Genomic DNA, 18,405 nt, shown 5'->3' with positions numbered 1-18,405 from the left:
GGTGTAAATCCCAAACTACTGACTTGAGCAATCACATTCTGCCTCCTTAAAAATGAAAAAACCACAACATGCTCTCTATTTTCTGGCCTGCCCTCACCAACAAGATCCATCACTGCCATGCCCCATCCCAGAGGTGGCTGCTTTTTAGTAGGGGCATAGAGATTCCTGCCAGGAAGGTTACATGCTCCACAGGGTCTGGTTTGACTTGCACTCAGCACGGTAAGGGGCTGAGGGCTTGACTCGCAATCCAATCATGCCTTGCCCTGCTCTGCTTGGCAGCTGGAGCAGGACAGGGACAGAAAACACCACCTGACTGCCCTGGGGGAGGGTGGCACTCCCCAACACAACCCATCCGAAAGCAGGAGCCACCCCATCGTGCCACACATCCACTCCACATGAAGCACATCTGCAGGACCCAAAGAGCACCTTGAAATTCACCTATTTGCATGGGCTGGCACCAGGTAGTAAACCTGGGACTCTCTTAGCATGAAACCACCTCCAAAGTACACAGGGGCAGACCCCCCCCTTCCCAAACCTGGGGTGCATGGTGGTGCCAAGGGGCACTGGGAGAGATGAGCCAGGAGTGTAGGAGGAAGCAGCAAGCATCTCCTTCACCGCAGCCAGCAGCTGCGTGACCCAACAGGCAGCAGTGTAACGATTTCATCATTTTCCAGCAGAATTGAATTAGTTCAAAGCCAAAATCTGATTTGCGAGCCCAGCGCTCTTGACAGCAAACCCTTTACTTTGTCAGGCAGCTGTTAGCTGTCTCCTTCAGAGCTGTGGGGAGGATGGTGGGAGGGAAGGCAGGGCCGCTCCACAGGGACACCCTACCCACCTGCTTCCACCACCAGGCACCCAAAACACTGCTTGAGCTGGGGGCTCGGTGATGGGTGCTGAGCACCAGCAAGCAGGACTGGGGAGGGGTGGGCAATAGCAGGAGTGTCAAGACCTCCACCAGGCTCTCCCAAGCACACACACTAGCACCCCAAAACCTCTCTCTGCCAGGTATCTGACCCTGCCTGGGGACTATTCAGCGCAGCTTGGTGATGCCCAGTGTAAGAGCTCCCCATAATGCAGACCCACAGCCTCTCTGTGACTGCTTATGGTTTACACTATTGCCTGGAAAAAATTCCAGCAATAGTAACAGGTTGTCTGGAAAACAAACCAAGAGATCCAAGTAAGGAGATCTCCTGCACCCCACTCTGAGCAGCTGAGTCACAAGCAGGGGCTGTAGACATCCATATGAGCACTAGACACATCTCTGGGGACAGAAGGGAGCAACCCTTTGGTTGGAAATCACTCCTCTGGAACTCTTAGCGCTCATCTCTCACACCTCTGGATGACAGATTGTGCTGGCCATGCTCAAAACCCATGTCATTGAGGGCACCTTGTGCTTGGGACCACCAGCCCCTCAATCTCTTTATGTCAGGCCTATGCTCCCTGTTTCACACGTCCCGCTGCCCCAAACACCTTCTGCTCAGCCGCTGCCAAGCCCCAAGTGACAACACTCACAAATTCACACATGCCATCTGCAGGGGACTTCCCGGCAGAGCTGCAGCAGATGCCTGGAGCACTGGGCATCCTGTCCCCCAAGTCCAATTCACCAACCAGATCCACAAGGCAGGGGCACAGAAATAGGCACCCGCCTTGGCACCAGGCCTCTTGCTTGTGGCTCTCCACAGGCACCAATACAACCCAAACCCAAATGGCTGTCCCACAATGAAGCCATGATGTCCATGAGGAATGTTACTGAGCAAGCTGAGCCCTAACAGTGCCAGTCTTCCCACCAGGAAAATACAGCTCAGGTAAGTTCCATCAGAAAGGGTTCAGCAAGAGAGCATTGCCAGGAAGCAGAAAAAGCCTGGCTTGGATAGAGACAAGTGGGAACTTACTGAGTTGATGCAGCCGAGCTCCTTATTCAAGAGCCAGGGCAGCGAGAGTTTCCCTTCCCCTCTGTAACATGACTGGATACGCTCCTTGATCTTATCCTTGATCTTCTTCAACGTGAAGAGGCAGAGCACAGACTCCTTGGGAGGCTTAACCCTGTTTTTCTGGCCCTGGGAGAAGATAGTGAAGAGGATATCCTCCCGCTCCGAGATGCCCAGGTACTTGGCCAAAGCCTTGCCAGGCTTGGTCAGGTAGGCGTCCTGGATGAGGCGGTACTCGATGCCGTCCTGCACACAGCCGATGGGGAACTCCACATAGGAGTAGAACTTGGGGTCATCCACACAGAGGCGGACAATCTTGGAAGTGAAAAACTGCTCCCCGGTGGAGTCAGGTGAGGTGAGCTGGGTGTCCAGCTGCAGGGTCAAATAGTAAACAAACTGCTCGCTGCTGAAGCTGTAGATGTAGTAGATGTCAAAGGTGGGGAACTTGGAGAGCGTATCCGAGGGGATCTTGAGCTGGGAGGACACAAACTCATCCTGATACACAAAGCCAAACATCTCTGCATTCTCCTCATTGGCCATCAGCTTGCGGCTAGAGAGGGTAGGGAAGTACTCTGACTTCCCATCAATGGGCGTCCCAATGAAGAGCTTGTTCTGCCCGTTCAGCACCTCAATGATGACCCCGGACATGGTGCCTGACTCATTGACACTGGAGAGGTAGTGCTCCTTGCGGTGGTGGGGCTCACCCAGCTTGAAGAGGTCATCCAGGCGCAGGAACTGGCAAATACCTTGGGAGGCACTGCCACAGGCAATCAACCTGTTCCCCGAGTAGTCCACCAGCAGCAGTTTGTTCACATTGTTGGTGGTGACCAGCCCGTGTGGGCAGGACTGAACACTGGGCGGAGGGTAACACTTCTCATTGTCCTCCACAGGCCCTGTCACGTGGGTCCGCAGGAGTGTGAGGTTATTGGAGAGCTTGTAGATCCGATTGACAGCCCCCACATAGACCTCCCCAGTTTTGTTGTGGACCACCAAGTGCGTCAAGCTCCAGTCTGAAACTGGGAAAGTCCTAAAGGGAGACTTGGGGCTGCCTTCCGCCAGCGGTAGCCAGGTGCTCCCCAAGAGCAGCAAGGTCCAAACATTGATGGCCAAGTGGTGCTTGAACCAAAGGAGCCACATTGCAGCAGCCTCGCATCCAGCCAAGGCCATCTCCAAACCCAGCCACAAAATAAATAGAAACAAATCCAAACTAAAGGGATGAGGGAGGGAGGAGGAGCTAACAGGGCACAGTCTCCTCTGCTTCCACTGTTCTCAGCATTCAGGACATCGTGGGCACAGCCATTCTGGTCAGCCCTAGAAAGAGAGAAAGACAAGAGCAGGGTTAGGAGAATTGACTTCACAGTATCAAGCCTGTTCCATTCACCCAGCAGACTCTGCTGCTTCACACTTTACCAGCAAGCAGCCTTACAAAACACATACACACACCTCCACCTTCTACCCCAGAGGAAGATAGGGTGCAGGGACTAAAGGAGCCTGCAAGATGCCAAGGACAACTCCACCCAGTTGCACATTGCTGCACATAGCATGTCCCTATCAAGGAGCTGCCATGCCCCTGGTCTCACCACCCCAGCCCCCAACCACCAGCCAGTGGCTGCCTCCAAGGGGCACCACCCTGCCCTCACCCCAATCCAAACCCCCTTGGAAGGAGCAGAAGCTGCTTTTGAGCATGCTTGCAGCTGCTGGCTGGACCCCACTGGAACATCCCCACAGCCAACATCCTTGCAGTGCACTCTGGCACACCTACCACAGACAAACATCTCAGTGTGGTGTAACTGGCCTTGACCTGCTTTTAAGACTACCAGCAGCACCAAAGTGTTAGCCATGGATGGCTGCTAACAAGCCTTGAGAGGAGACCCTCAGCTTGTTGCCCCTGCCCTGCTCCATGGTGGCACTGGCAGTAGCTTAAAACAAAACACAAAACCAACAAGCCCTAACATTTTGCAGCAAGCACAGCCCAAGCCCCTACACGAGAGGATCTTGAAAGCACCTTTTAAAGGAGCTGGGAGAACTGAGGGCCTTGGCATGCTGCCTGCCGCCCCTGCCACCTGCCTGTCTGACAAAGCCCAGGAGGGCCGTGGGCAGCAGCAAGTAGGCAGAGCAAGGAGAAGCACGTCCTTCTGGCATTTATATCCATTAAGAAATTCAGGGACAACCATTAGGCAGTTGGCTTGAGAGGCTCCAAAGGGACGAGGGGGCACACGAATAGAGAATGGAGAGCTCTGCATGCTGCTGTGCCATGGCTGGAGCCCACCACATGGAGCAGCAAAGCAGCAGGGAGCCAGCCAAAAACTCCACATCAGCGTGACCTTTGCATCCCCACAATATAAAGGGGAGATGGCCACAGATAGCCAATGCAGATAGGTCTGCCCTCCATGTCTGCCCAACAGGCATGAGTGCTGCTGGGCTAACAAGGGGTTGTACAAACCCCACTGCCAGCACACAGCCCATCCCACCAACACAGAATCCCAGCATGGAGGGTGTTGAAAAGCACCTCTGAAGATCACCTAGTACAGCAGCCCTGTTAAAGCAGAGTCACCCAGAGCAGGTCACCTGGGACTGCATCCAGGAAGGTTTGGAATCTCTCCAGAGAAAGAGACTCCACAAGCTCTCTGGGCAGCCTGTTCCAGGGCTCTGGATGGGTCATCATCACAACCTAACAACCCAGAAAGGGACTGTCACTCCCAAGGTCCATAGCCGGGACATAAACTCAGCCCTCAGCTCTTCACCCACCACAGATAAGCTGCTCCAAAAGCGTGGGAGGAGGAGAGACTCCCTCTCCTTGTTGCCCATCTCTGACTCATCCTGGGATAACCTGCGGGATGATCCCCACTGGGGAGTGGCAGGGGTAGGAAATATTGCCCGCGGTGACTGTGCAGCTCTGGCAGTGACTGCACAGCTCTGCCGGCATCCCAGCCTGGGCAGGGCAGGATGCTGGCATCAGAGGGCAGCCGGCTGCACACGTCGTAACAGCAGGGCTGCATGGGGCCCACCAGCCAGGGCCTACGCAAACCTTGGTGGGGCTGCACCATCACCAGGTGAGCAGCTGAGCCATATAAGTACCCCAGCATCCCATATAGCATCCTTCAATTCTGCTGCCTGCTTCCCAAGCCACAGAGCCAGCCGGGAAGAGGCCTGAGAGGAAAGATCCTTTCCCTTCTTCTCCTGCTCCCAATGAGCACAAAAACCCCAGTTACCTCTGCAGCCATGCCAGGCTGCTGGTCTCCCAACAGTTTGGGCAAAGCTTCCACACCACTTCCAAAACTTCCCCATGTATCTGCCAACTCCACCAGCTCTCCCCTACCCATGTGCTCACCACCCTGCTCCCTTCCGCCCCCCAAAAAATCCACCTCTAAGACAACAGCCAACAGGGCAACAGCTTACAAGCAACACTGTGACCAAAGCCAGGTGCCACAAACCTCTGTGGGTGTGGAGACAACCAAAGTATGAAGCAACCATCCATAGAAATCGTCCCCATGGTCCTAATCCCCCATTCCTACCACCCTTTCTATATTGGAAGCCTTCTATCAAGGAGCACAGAGTCACAGCACTGCTGGGATGAGCGCACTCCCAAGGGACAGCTACACTGCCCAGCACCGCCATTTTTAAGAGCTTGTCAGTAAGAGCCTAACCACAACTGCCCTAGATCAGAGCTGATTAGGCCCAAGCCACGCCATGGTGTGATACAAAGCAGCACTGTCGGCACTACCCCACCAGTTACCTCCAAAAGCCACCAGCCTGGCAGCAGCGGGCAGCGTGGTTTCCTGCCAGCTTGCCAGAGGGAAGTTTCCCACCCCAAGTAACCAGCACATGTCTCACCAAGCTGCCCTGAACTGCCAGTAAACCAAGCTGAGCCCCTCCAGGAACAGCACAGTCAGCTGACTCGTAAGGAGACCACCATCGACATGAAACTCACGTGCCAGCAAAATGCCACGGAGAGGAGTGGGGAAGGGTGGAGGCAAAAGCGGGAGCTTGGTGAAGCACGGGGATGCCAGCAGGAGCATCGCCCCGTCAGAACAGGCAAGCGGAACTGGAAAGTCACTTTCTCGGTGCATTTCTATGATTCATTGCTTCTATTTCAGGGAGTGGGAGAGATAGAGGTCAGGCTGCTGCCACAAAGCATGGCTAGAAAGCCCAACAGGAGATTCCCAAATTAACGCAGGGAACTACCACGCAGGAGTTGGAATGAGAGCAAAGCAAGGCAGAGCTGGGACAAGCTGAAAAGTGACACTGCAGAGCTCCTCCGAGACTTCTGCTCCTAAATATACTTCAGCTGCAACATCTCGTCCTAGTGACCTGACAGCAGTAGTGGTGTTGTCCAGTCGTGCTCAAAACCATCAGTAGCAACTATTAAAGGCAAGGTAGGAATGATTGGTTTGTCTGCTTTCTTCAGGGTTAACTGAGCTGGGTTCCTGAGACCTGGACTGATTTAAAGCTGGGTTCCAGCCCAGAGTGGGGCAGGCAGCCCTGTGCTAGAGCACAAGTGCCTGCACAGCCCCAATTCCCTGTCCTCGGGTGCAGCCTGGGAAGGGTGGTGCAGGGGCCAAAGGGCATTTCCCTCCTGTCACACCCCTACAGAGAGGTCATGGTACAGCTAACGGCAGGGCAGCTCCTCAGCTGGAACATGCTTTAAACCACTCAGCACTCACACTCTATGAGGCTGCACTCAAGTAGCATCTCACCTCAGGGAGGACCTCAGCCCAGGACCACCATGAGAATATCACCAGGAAGAGACCTGCACTGCACCTATCAACACCACAGTCCAAAAACACAGGAAAACCCCAAGTAGACACGCTGGAGCCAAACCCAGCCCTGAAACAGGCTGCAATAAAATAATACAGCCCAGCCTGGATGCCAACTGGGAGAGCAAGACCAAAGCTACTCCGCACTGCTCTGGCTGGGCAGCAAGAGATGGAGCACAGGCTCACCCTGCACCTCACCACCGGTGAGACAGCACCATTTCCCACGCACACGAATGTGTATATATAAATACACAGAGAGGGAGAGCAGGAAACCTGCCACCAGACACAAAGCCAGCAAAGCAATGCTGCAAGGCTGCAAGCACCAAATTCACCCTAGCCCCTTTCTTCCCACGCTGGAAAGGACATTTGCTCACAGTCTGACCTCAAAAGTGGCCACTGAGCTGGTCACAGCTGCTGCATGACCTGGATAGGGTTGCCTGCCTGTCCTTGGCCAACATTCATCCACCCCAGCTTCAAAAGAGGCTTTCATCAAAAAGCCATTGATGTGCCCCACACTGAGAAAGAGGTGGCAAGGGGCTGCAGAATTCATGCACCAAGGCTGCAAGCTTCCTGGTCTCATAGCATGGCCAAAAATCTGGGTTTGGGATGGGAGATCACACTTTGGGAAAATAATCATCATTTCTGATAGCACAAGGCAGGAGTACTGGGATGAAGAAAACTAACCTTAAAAGGCAAAGACTGGACAGAGCATAAGGACCAGCTCTCTACTCATCCAGAGCACTGGCAGATGCCAAGTCAGCATGGATGGCTAGGCTACAAAGCAGCAGCCCCCATGGGAACAGCCAAAGACAGGGTTTAAAACATGCCAGCAAGCTCAGGGGTGTGCACCTGGCACCCACAGACCTACTTGGTGTCCCCAGACCCACACCACTAAGACCACATCAGGCACACATAGCCACTGGTGCCGTTTGCCACCATGTGATGCCCCAAGAGGAGCCCCACACAGTTACTGGGGTCCTAAGCAGATCTGCATCCCAGAGAAGGCATTGCTTGTCTTGGAGAAGCTGCTCCCAAGCAGTGGGATGAGGCTGCAAACAGCCCCAAGAGCTTTACAACCCTGCACTTTGCAAAGGAGGCTGGAAGAGTGAAGCAGTGGAACTGAAATCCCCCATATAACCAAGCCCTGAAAGGCACAATGGCATCTAATGGGTCTTTACCTCCAATCTCTCCAAGTCACTCGCTGCTTTCAGGTGCAAAAAGGGACCAGCTCCATTTTCAAACACCGAAGCTGTTGAGCTGCCAGTATTCAGCAAAGGGGAGAGAGGGAAGATGGGGAGGTTTTCTGAGGGAAAGAAAAATCCACATGCCACAGGAGAGTCAGCTTCACCTCTGCCTGGGAAAAGCCTTGCAATAATGAGGGGAGGCTGGTTGTGGACTGCTGCACTACATATGCAATAGGCAACAGGACTAGACTTTAACTCTTTCCTTCACTGCACACAGGCTTTAAAAACTATTTGGCTGGGGTGGCTCCCTAGCAAGAGAGTTAAATCATTACAAATCTTATCCCTGGCTCAAACCACACCCTGACGAAATCAACAGCAAGCTTTGAAGCTGCCCCACTCCAATCTCTATACTATCACCAGCACCCGAAATATCTTCAGTATCTTCAGTTTCTTCCCAGGCTATTGCCAGCCCTTCCCCCCTGCAGGCAGGGGCTAAGGCCACTACAGTGCACGTGGGCAGAGCTGCTTCCCTCCTGCCCTGCAAGGAATTCAACCTCTTCTGTCCTAAGAAACATGACAAGGAAAAGCAGCCCTCTACTCTCCATGGGATTCAAGGAGAAGCTTGACCCTCAGCAAAAAGGGGCATAAAAGAACAAGCAGCAAGGAAATTAAATAGCATTTCTCAAGCATGCAATTCTCCAGTCCTCTGCAAGAAGTCACACCATGCCAAGCAAAACAGCTCTGGAGCTACCATGTGCTCTCACCATCGAGAGACTGCATGCTGCCCTGTAGAGAGTTGCTCCCAAATGGGCTCACGTGCATTTCCAAGATGGAAACACAGGCTTCCCACAACCACAACATCCCAAGGCAGTGAGCCACACAACAGTCTCAGTAGGTCCTGCCAGGACTACTCATCCCTGACACAGAAACCAGGCACAGACATGCTCCCCAGCTCTATTTACCTATGATGAAAATGAAAATCCCTTCCCTTATTCTCATAACTCACCTGAGTATCAAAGTCCCTGTATGGACCCTATAAGGGCTGCCAAAGGGCTTTCTATATGCAGTCCACAGGCCAGATCTGTGCTTTGCAAGAGGTAAGCACAACCCAGCTTTCCCTGGAACTCCTGCAGCCAAGGGAGACCTGGATCGACTGATGCCTGGGGTACCACTTTGGCTTTGCCCATGCACTCCAGACCCTGGTTCTCACATCCCATCAGTCCCTTGCCCCATGCATACATTCAAAAAAACCAGTCCCATTGGAGGAGGTCACCCTGGCCCAGCCTGGACCTGCAGGCACTCAGAAGACTGCCCGTAAGACAGGTGTCCCAGAAGCCAGCAAAGAAGTCTAACCAGATGTCCTATGGCCAGCATCATTCCCTTGTCTGATATCACTCCAAGTGGCACAACATATTGTTCCTCAATCCCAAACCCACTGTTCCATATCCTTCACCTGGCTAGGACAGCCACGAACACATGCTGATGACCTGACCCTCCCCAGGTCAATGCACCTCTTCCAGCCCAGCTCTCCATGCTGGGTTTTCCCCTCTGACACATGTGCACATCTCCACACCTCCTAACTGCCTCCGCTGTGCTTCCCTCAAATCTCAGAGGGAGCTCCTGCTTTGCCACAAAGCAGTGCAGCAGAAGAATTCCCAGTTCTGGACTCCCTCTGCTCCCAGCAAAGAGAGGTCGCTCTGGGGCTGGTTTAATCCCAGCTGAGCTGAAATTCCCATACTTCCGCCCAGCCCCGCGCTACCACCAGCGCTCCTGCCATCACATGGCAAGCTGAGCACAACTGCTGCCAGAGTTAGGTAGGTCTGATTAAGACAGAGCACAATACTTCTCCAAATGAGACTTCCCCAACTAAATCCCAAGCCATGTTTGTCTCTCCTTCCCACCAACCTCTTCTCCTTCCCTTTCTGCCGTCTTAAGCACCACTGCTGGAATCAGCCCAGCTCCTGGCTCCACTTCCCCTGTACATGTCCCAGCTCAGCATGACCCTACGTTTTATTTGCCCAAGGTGGAGCCGACTCAAGAGCAGCAAGAAAGCCAGAGAACTGGTGGAGCTTCACTCAGCAGTGGAACAGGCAGAGAAGGGAAAGAGCCCAAAAGCCTCCCCACAGCAACACCACCACAGAGGAAACCATACTGGGAGACTAATGGGGGCTTCATTCACAGCACAACAGATTTAGGGCATCCAATAAAAACCTGCCAGCACTGTGCACACCACAGCAGGGGCTGTGCCTGCAATCTGCTCTCCTGCTGGCATCACCACCCTCACCAGCAGCACCAGTACAGCCCCCCACTCTAGCACACCTCCACACCAGCAGCAAGGGACTCTTACCCAACAGATCTGGGAGTATCTCCCAACTAACAAGGGCAGCGCAAACCTCAAAGAGTGGGTGTAGTACTGCCCAGAGCTGCTGGCCAAGAGCACGGCTGCTTCTCTCCCTGCAGATCCCAATTGCAGCCCCAATCCACACTGGACACCGGCACACTGCTGCAGTCTGATGCTGCGGGCACAAGGGGCTGAGACCCCAACAGGCATTAGCATAATGGATCTGCTCATTTGCCTCTAAAACCAGAGGAGGTGGCTGCCTGCCTGTGCTGGGCTGGCCAAGCACCTCTGCCAAAAATCCACTTTCCGCTAATGAAGGTGGTTGGATGGTAGCTCCAGCGAGCGCCAGCACCCCACAGAAGGCCAGGGAGCTGTGCAAGGCACACCCAGCAAGCCAAAAGACACCCTGCTGGGAGTCCCAGTGCAAGCTGATGCGTGCCCTGGCATGGGCACATCCCTCCCTCCCGCACCCAGGCTGGCACGAGGCGGTGCGGAGCAGGACCTTTCCCGCGGGCGCCGGCAGCCCCGCGGGCACCGCCACCGTGCCGCTGATAAGGAATGGCGTGCGCTGGTGGAAGCCAGGCCTGCCAGTGGCAGCACAGGCTCGGCGGCACAGGCTCTCCTTCGGAAGCAACGCTGCCTTCCTGCCTTCCTCCTCCCCCATTTCTTCCCGATGACATCAGCCTGAAAAACAGGTTCGTGACTTCAGAGGGACTCATCAGGCCGATCCTGGTCTCCCCAGAGAGGGAAGAGCCCCCCATGACTCTGGAAAGGATGTAGCCATCCAGGAGCCAGAGCAGGCAGGGACCCTGCTGGCATATCGGCACTCCTAGGAATACAAACCACCAAGGAGAGGATGAGGGTGGAGGGAATGAAACTCTGGGAAACTGATTTTAAATGTTTTATAGAGGCCTTGGCAGCTCTAAGCCTGAGCTTGGGCTCATGCCCTGGTTCTGCCTGTGCTTAGGTTCGGGGCAGCTTGACCCACCCAACACAAAAGCCAAAACCTAGGGCCAGCTCCTGGTTCTCTCCAGTCCTCAGGCTGACCAGAATGACAAGACAGGACTTAACACCACCTAGCAAAGCCTTCCAAGAGCCACAGGGCTGGATCTGGACCAGCAGGGAACATGATTCTGCGAAACATCCTGCCCACAGGCCAAACTCCAGGATTATTTTTAAATTCCTCTCAAAATATTTTTGGGGTTTCCTTTTCCCCTGTTGAAACTAACAGTCTGCACAGGAAGAGCAAAGCAGCCGCCCGTACACAGAGCACAGCCACACGCACGCAGCAAACAACTCCCTGCCAGTACAATTACCTGCGATGCTATCACGGCTCTGGCAGGGTCGGCACTCGCAGAAGGAAACGTGGCATTCACATTGTGTCATCCAAAGCATGAGACCATCCTTCCTCCTACCCTGCCCAGGAGGTCAGCCACCAGCAGCACCCACTCACACCCACACAATGTTCATAGCGGAGGGTAGCAGCCCCTGAGCGCAGGGCTGCATCACATGGAGATTTCTTGCCCCTGCACAGACACCAACAGGAATCTGCCGCTCCTCTCACTGGGGAATTCCTTCTGCAAGAACGGTTTGACACACAAGCAGTTGCTTAACTAAGCACATAAAGCAAAGGGACTCACAGGGCTGCTACAATGACGTCGAGGTTTGCATGGATGGGGGTAGTGCCACTTGTCTCTGGGGCTGAGTCCTCCACAAGAGCAGAGGATGAGGCTCCAAACACAACCGGCGCAACCCTGGAGGGACTGGGAGCATCCCGAGAGGTCGAGAACCCCAACTGACTTCCTAGCAATGACGGGAAGCCAGCCCTGCTCCTAACCCCTCACACACCGGACTGCAGCTTGGCTCCACCAAGCTCCCAAAAAAGCATGAAGCTCTCAACGTTTATCAATTCAAAACACTCGTGCAATTAGCAAGAATTTTTTTTGCCTTCGCCCTCCAGTATAATTATATACATTTTAATGCAATTACCACCCCTGTATTTTGTACATTAAACAGTAGGCAACCGAAGGAAGAGAGAGGCTTTATTTTTCTTGGCTTCGCCTTCCTGAAAATAATAGTATGTTGCAAAACAGCTCCAGCAGAAGGGCTTATCTTCAGCACAGAAAGAGGGGGGGCAGATGGAAAATGGGAAGAGGGGAGGAGGGATCTCTTGAAAAGGAAGCAGGGATTGCAGTGCCCCTCCACAATGCCCTCACACTCCAGCCCCTACACATACCTACACCTGGAAACAGTCCTCAGTACCAAGGGCAGCCTCAGAAACAGCCTCAGCCTCTGTTCTCCACCATCGACAGAAAGGAAAACTAAATCAAGCAAATGGTCATCGGTTACTCAACCCCAAAGCCGGGGTCATTAGCCGGATTAAAGCTCTCAAGCTCCGGCCAGCAGCTTGGATAGCAAAGTGCAGCTAAACTGCCCAAATTGGATTACTACCACTCCTGGGTCCCTGTGCCAAGTTGGCCAGCAGATTGTTGGACACTCGAGACAGGCACCAAGCCCCAGGGCTGACTGCAGGCAGCTGGGAGGACAGATGGGGTGGAGATGGTCCCCACAAAGCGAATCCCCCAGAGCCATGCAGCCCATCCCCAGCACCCCTGCCATGCTCTCACCCCAGGCACTTTCTCCAGCAAAATCCCTCACGAGCTCAGCTCAAGAAGCAAAGAGGATATCGTGTCATGGCTCACACCAGGCCCCAGATCAACCCCAGTAATAACAAATCTCCTCTGTGGTTCAGGCAGCTCACAAGGCTCTTGGCTCCTGGGCACAGGCCAGCACACAGCAGCTCACAGGGCAGACAGGACTCAACACATCAACAAACTCTACATCATAGGGTTAGTGCAGATACCCAAAACAGTCCACCTTGTGCCATGCACGGAGACTTCAGTGAAGAAAGAAGCCAAAGTGTTTGTGCAGAGTACAAGCCTGATGACCTGTATGTGGAGTTCTTCTCCAGACTCAAGCATCTCCACACACCAGCAACAAGAAGCAAGATTGCCAAGCCTTGGCTGAAAGGAAAAGAAACTTTAAAATGTTTTTATTCAGGGGTTTAAGTGGTGGCTTCCACCTGGAATAAAGGCTGGAGGCATCAGAAAATGCAGGATGCTCAGAGAAGCAAGGAAAACAAGGACACAGATCCATGCCCAGTTACACTATGCCAAGCAGGCAGGAAGATGTGCGTTTTGGCTACACAACACACAAACCATGACATCCCATGCCTGGCTCAGAAACCATCAAAATGTATTCATTAGCTGGAGCTTTCCTCCTTTGTGATGCACAAGTTTGCTCAAACTCAGCTTCCAAACATAACTGGAGAACCATGTGGGGATATCTTACTTGGCTTCCAGTCCTGCCACTCCTGGCCAGGAGTAAGAGGGGCATGGCTGAGGCAATGGGTCAGAGCACACATATTCTCAACACGTACCAGCTATCTGTAGTGGGATGCTCCCCACAACTGCCCAGAACAAGTCATGGGCTACAGTCAGAGAAGTTGGATGTCTCCAGCCTGAAGCCAAACCAGCCACCCAACCTCTGATGGTGGCAAATGCTTGGTCCTCTCCACTTCACATGGAGACATAGAATTCAACACCTTGCTGGGGAAAGGAGCCCCAGCTCAAACCCAGGAGAAGTAAGGTACCACGAGCCACACTGACCCAAGCTCCTTATTGCTCGCAATTCCCAGCCCTTGGGCTTTCCTACACATGCATGGCATACCACTGGTCAAACACTAGCCAGGAGCCTCTCTGCCCACTGGTTTCTTCCACATAGCCCACAGGTATCTAATAACACAATTTGGGGGAGACATCAATGGGTCGCAGAGGGCAGCAACCCAACACATACATTTCATCAGCCCAAGTCAATGCAAAATCTGAGCTTAGGTAGCAAGAACAGCATATGGGCATGGGGGTGACCCATGCTGACCTTCCTATTGCTGCATGGAGGAATGGCAGCACTTTTGCTGCCCTGTCTCTTCCAAAACCCACTTTCTTTCTGTTGTGGCAGGGTGCCAATAAACATGACTGATCCTCAAGTGTGGACATAAAAGACTGCAGCACTGAAACACCCTACACAGAGAGGCGGTCACAGCAAAGCCCCGCGGGACTCAGCAGAAGCCCGATGCTGCAGCTTTGCAGTGAGCTGGCAGTGCCTGCACAGCAGCACCAGGCGCTCCTGCTCGGAAATTCCCAGCTCAGGGCCAGGTCCGGCTCTCGCCGGAGGTTAGCGCTACAGTCAGGAGCATGGCAGGCAGCAACAAAGGCCCGGACTCGCGCTCAGCCTGGAGAATAACCTCGTACAAGTTTCCTCCGTTAAGTCCGATCCCAGGGCCATATCCTTCCCTTTGTTCAACGGATGTCAAATGCATCGAACCCACCGAAATAAATTGCCTGGCGTGACATTTACACCCAGGGAGCGGGGCATGGCCGGCCCCGGCTGCTGCCGGCATGGAGGAGGGGAGGCAGCCCTGCCAGCACGCAGCAGCGCCGCTTTTATTACCCTCTTCCATCTCGGCTGCGCAAACCTCCGGCAAAACAGCGCTCGCCCGGAGCCGCCGGCATGGCTCTCGGCCCTGTTTTCGCTGGAGTTCAGAGGAGTTTGTTTATCTCTGGCAGAGCGCTCTGCCTCCTCGCACGGGAAAAGGGCTTTGTGCTACAAAGAAGCACAAGGGCTCTTCTCCACGGCTCCCTGCACAGCCTGAGCATGCTGGAAGGCGATGCCTCTGCTCTGCTCCAAATCCGATGCATCTATTAAAAGAAAACAAGCCAAGAGGGGATAACTCTTGCCGGTGCTGCTATCGCCGTGCTAACTAAAACCACGCCACCAAAACTTTATTCTTCAGGGTACCAGCTACAGAACACCCAGCAGAGCCAGCTAGATCCCGGCACTGCCGCCCGGCAGCCCCCGGAGAAGCGACACATCCAGGCTCACCGCTCGCAGAGAAGCGGCACTGGCAGCCAAAGCCACAGGCAGATGGGGAGCACCGGATCACACACAACATCGGGTATTTTGAATCCAAAGTTCCTTACCAGCCTTCCCTCCAACCTCGTGCCGCCACACCGCTGCCAGCGCCGGCATCCACCAGCAGCAGCAGACTGCACCGCGGTGAGTGGGCAGGAGCGAAAACCTTCCACCCTCGCAGCCGCTTAAGAAATTATCTGTGCATCCTCCCAGAGACTCCAGCCTCACTGCTCTTCCTTGGCTTCTCCACCTTTCCACCCTGCTCGGCCACCAGTGTCTTGAGAGACAGACATGGAGTCACTCATTTTACCCACTGAGTACATACAAAAGACCCTGAGATTGTTCAGGAAGCAATTAGCCGCTGCTCAGAGGAAAATGGTGTTTTCAAATGGATAACCTTTGATGTAGTCAATAGCCTCGGATCCTCTTTTTTTCTTTTTCTTTTTTTTTTTTTTTTTCCTTGCAGCAGCACACAAAAGAAAAAAAAAAAAAAATCCAGCAAAGGCCAGTAATTCCCCCGACACAGCCCCCGCTCAGCAAAACGGGATTTCCTCGCAAGCCGGAGGAGAAGCAGCTTCGGAAAGGCAGCTCATCTGCCCAACTTTTCTCCCCTCCGCGTCCCAGAGCATACGAGAAGGATCATGAATATTCATCCCGCCATTAGCAGGTTCTGCTTTTGTTTTGTCCTCCCCAAAGCAGGAGGAAAGGGGGAGCTAACAAGTGAGGTTAATGCCTGTCTTTTCTTTCCCATCCATCTCCTCTTTAACCAGTGACCTTCATGTTAAGCCCTGTTTACACACCAGCCCCCTCCCCTGGCTCCCCCCACCCGGCGCTCGGCCAGGGGCAGGAGGAAGAATTTCCCTGCAAGGAGGACAAGGGAGAAGAAGGGATTTCAGGATTTATTTCAGCGTGCCACAAAGATTTTGCAAATCCCTCGCCGCGCGCACACCGGAGCTGCCGAACGCGTTTGCAGGGCAGAAACGGGAAAGGGAGCGGGGTGAGGGACACTGAACACGCCGCCGGCTTTACTTTTCACCCTCCACGGTAATACTGGAGGCGATAGGGAGGTACGCGGGTATCGCAGCTCGGTTGGAGAGGTGGCCAGGCACTGCGCTGCCAAACTACGACACGATCACAATAGTAACGATGATGAGGAGGGCGCCGGCCGGCAGCCATCCCGCAGGGCGCCCTGCCTCGCCCGGCAAACCCAAGCATCTCAGCAGACATTCCCCCCCGACATCCCTCTGCCGGCTGCTGGGAAGGGAAGCGGGGGGACAGCGGTGGCTCTGCGGGTTTCGGAGACAGCCCGGCCAGGATGCCGCGCCCCGCGCCCTGGCGGGATGCGGGTATGCAGGGACATAAAGCAGCGGGGACATGAGGCTGCAGGGATGCATGAATGGTAGGGAAGGTATGAACGTGGATGTGGGGCAGCGAGGACACGGGGATGGCAGAGAGGATATGAGCGAAGAGACGGGGCAGCGCGATGCGCGGATCCGAGGATGCAGGGATCCGAGGCAGGGCGGATGCGGGGATCCGAGGCGGCGAGCCCAGAAAAGGCTGCGCCCCGCTCACGTCTCTAGCGGTGCCGGACTCGGGTGGGCTCCTCGCGGTTCAGCACAGGGAAAGAGAACCCCGCCGAGACCTGGAGCAAGCGGACAGCAGCGCTGAAGGAGGGAGGCAATCAGCCCCGCTGCTACGCCGGGCAGGGAGGTACCCCAGGTTCAGGCAGCCCCGCGGGACCACTGGCCCCGGCCCGAGCAGCTCTGAACGGGAAGGTGGCACCCTGAACGGGTCGGTCGGTCCAGCCCACACCTGCCCGGTCGCCGGCACCGCTCTGCGAAATGCAGGCGGGGCGTAGGGTGGATGAGGAGAAAGACTCGGTCCCCGGAGGGTTTTTGTCCTCCCTGCGGGAGGCGGTTCCCGCGGCCGCGCTCCCGGAGCCGCGGGGCGCAATGCGGGGCTGGCCCCGGGCGGCAGCAGCGCGGCCCCGGCCCAGCCCAGCCCAGCCCAGCCCGGCCGCCGCGGCCCCTCCGCGCTCCCTCGAAAGGTCGCCGCTGCCCTGCCCGGGCCAGCCCCGCTTCGCCACCGCCCCCTCCGCGTGTTTTGAGGGCAATAAAGGCAAATCCGCGGGTTTTTAACGAACCAAACAATTGGGCATGTAAAGGCACGCGCCGCGCCCGCCGAGCGAAAGTTGTAACCGGGTTACTCACGGCTCCGGTCTCCGCTCGCCTCCGCCGTGCCAGCCATAATTGCATTCCACACCAAGCCGCCCGCCGGGCCGCCACCGCCTCCTTTTTTTTCTCTACCGCCGCCTCCTCCACGCCCGCCTCCCCCCGTTGCCGTTGTTGCCGCCGCCGCCCGGGGCTCCGCGCCCGCCTCACTCACGCCGCCGCTGCCGCCGCTGCCCCGCATGAATGGGACGGCGGCGCGGGGCCCCGACGGAACGCCGCCCGCCGCGCGCCCCCGCCGCCGCGCGCACGCGCACGCCCGCAACCGGAGAGGGAGGAGAGGCGGTGGCGCCCGCCGCCTCCAGGGGGCGCCAGAAGTGGGGAGGGAGGGGGACGGGACCGCCCCCCGCGGTCCCTTAAAAGGGCGACGCCTTGCGGGGAGCGGCTCTAAAAGCGGCCAGAAGGTGGTGGGGCCCGCTACAGTTCCGAACACTGAGAGTCCTCCTCTGCCTCGCCCCTGAAGCCCACAGCAGTCCACAACTCGGCTGCCTTCCCCAAAGCTGTCCATCCAACCTCTGACTGGTGGCATCCGCTGCGCCCATAAACAAAATTACAAAGGGGAAAGTAACAATAAAAGCTGTTAAAACTGTTAAAAGCTGTTAAAATCCAGCTGGGGGCCGAAGAGATTGTATTTTTTTTAAGCTCACTTAGTGTCAGTCCCTTTCACCATCGTCATTCCCCCACGCTTATGCTCTCTCTCTCGCTTCCCCCCTCCCCACGTGTAGGTACCCTGCCATCCCGCCTGTTCCCAGCACAGCACAGCCCCGTGAGGTTGGGAGAGGACTTTTACAAAGGCAAACAGAAAGACTCCAGTGCTTTTAACCGGGACCTACACTGGCTTCGTAAGCGACATTTGGGATGGCAACGTCATGGAGCGGCTCTATGTGGACCTGCCCTCCAGGAGATGGAGCTGCAGCTGCAGACAGCCCCCACTGTGTGCTGCAGCTATGGTGGGGGATCACCTCTCCATGTCCAATCATGCCACATGGTTTGTTC

The 18,405-nt window shown here is 55.3% G+C and overlaps 1 protein-coding gene across 3 annotated transcripts in view; it reads right to left on the bottom strand.

The window, feature by feature from the left end:
* PLXNA1 (plexin A1) overlaps positions 1-17,635 on the bottom strand; it is a 124,827-nt gene extending 107,192 nt beyond the window's left edge. For 2 of the 3 annotated variants that reach the window (XM_068163797.1, XM_068163799.1), the window contains exons 1-2: positions 17,392-17,635; positions 1,893-3,239 (exon numbers count right to left, since the gene is read on the bottom strand). In XM_068163797.1, the coding sequence (XP_068019898.1) occupies positions 1,893-3,095 (1,203 nt within the window). In that variant the 5' untranslated portion in view covers positions 3,096-3,239; positions 17,392-17,635. Of the gene's footprint in view, positions 1-1,892; positions 3,240-15,249; positions 15,336-17,391 lie in introns of those variants that run through there. The other variant, XM_068163798.1, reaches the window with a different exon arrangement.
* Between the last annotated feature and the right edge of the window lie 770 nt (positions 17,636-18,405).

Source organism: Melanerpes formicivorus, unplaced genomic scaffold, assembly GCF_026170545.1.
Source record: "Melanerpes formicivorus ecotype bairdi unplaced genomic scaffold, bMelFor1.0.p_v2 SCAF_74, whole genome shotgun sequence".
NCBI classification, from domain to species: Eukaryota; Metazoa; Chordata; class Aves; order Piciformes; family Picidae; genus Melanerpes; species Melanerpes formicivorus.
The sequence above is the reverse complement of the archived record's forward strand: the minus strand, read 5'-3'. Positions and strand labels throughout refer to the sequence as shown.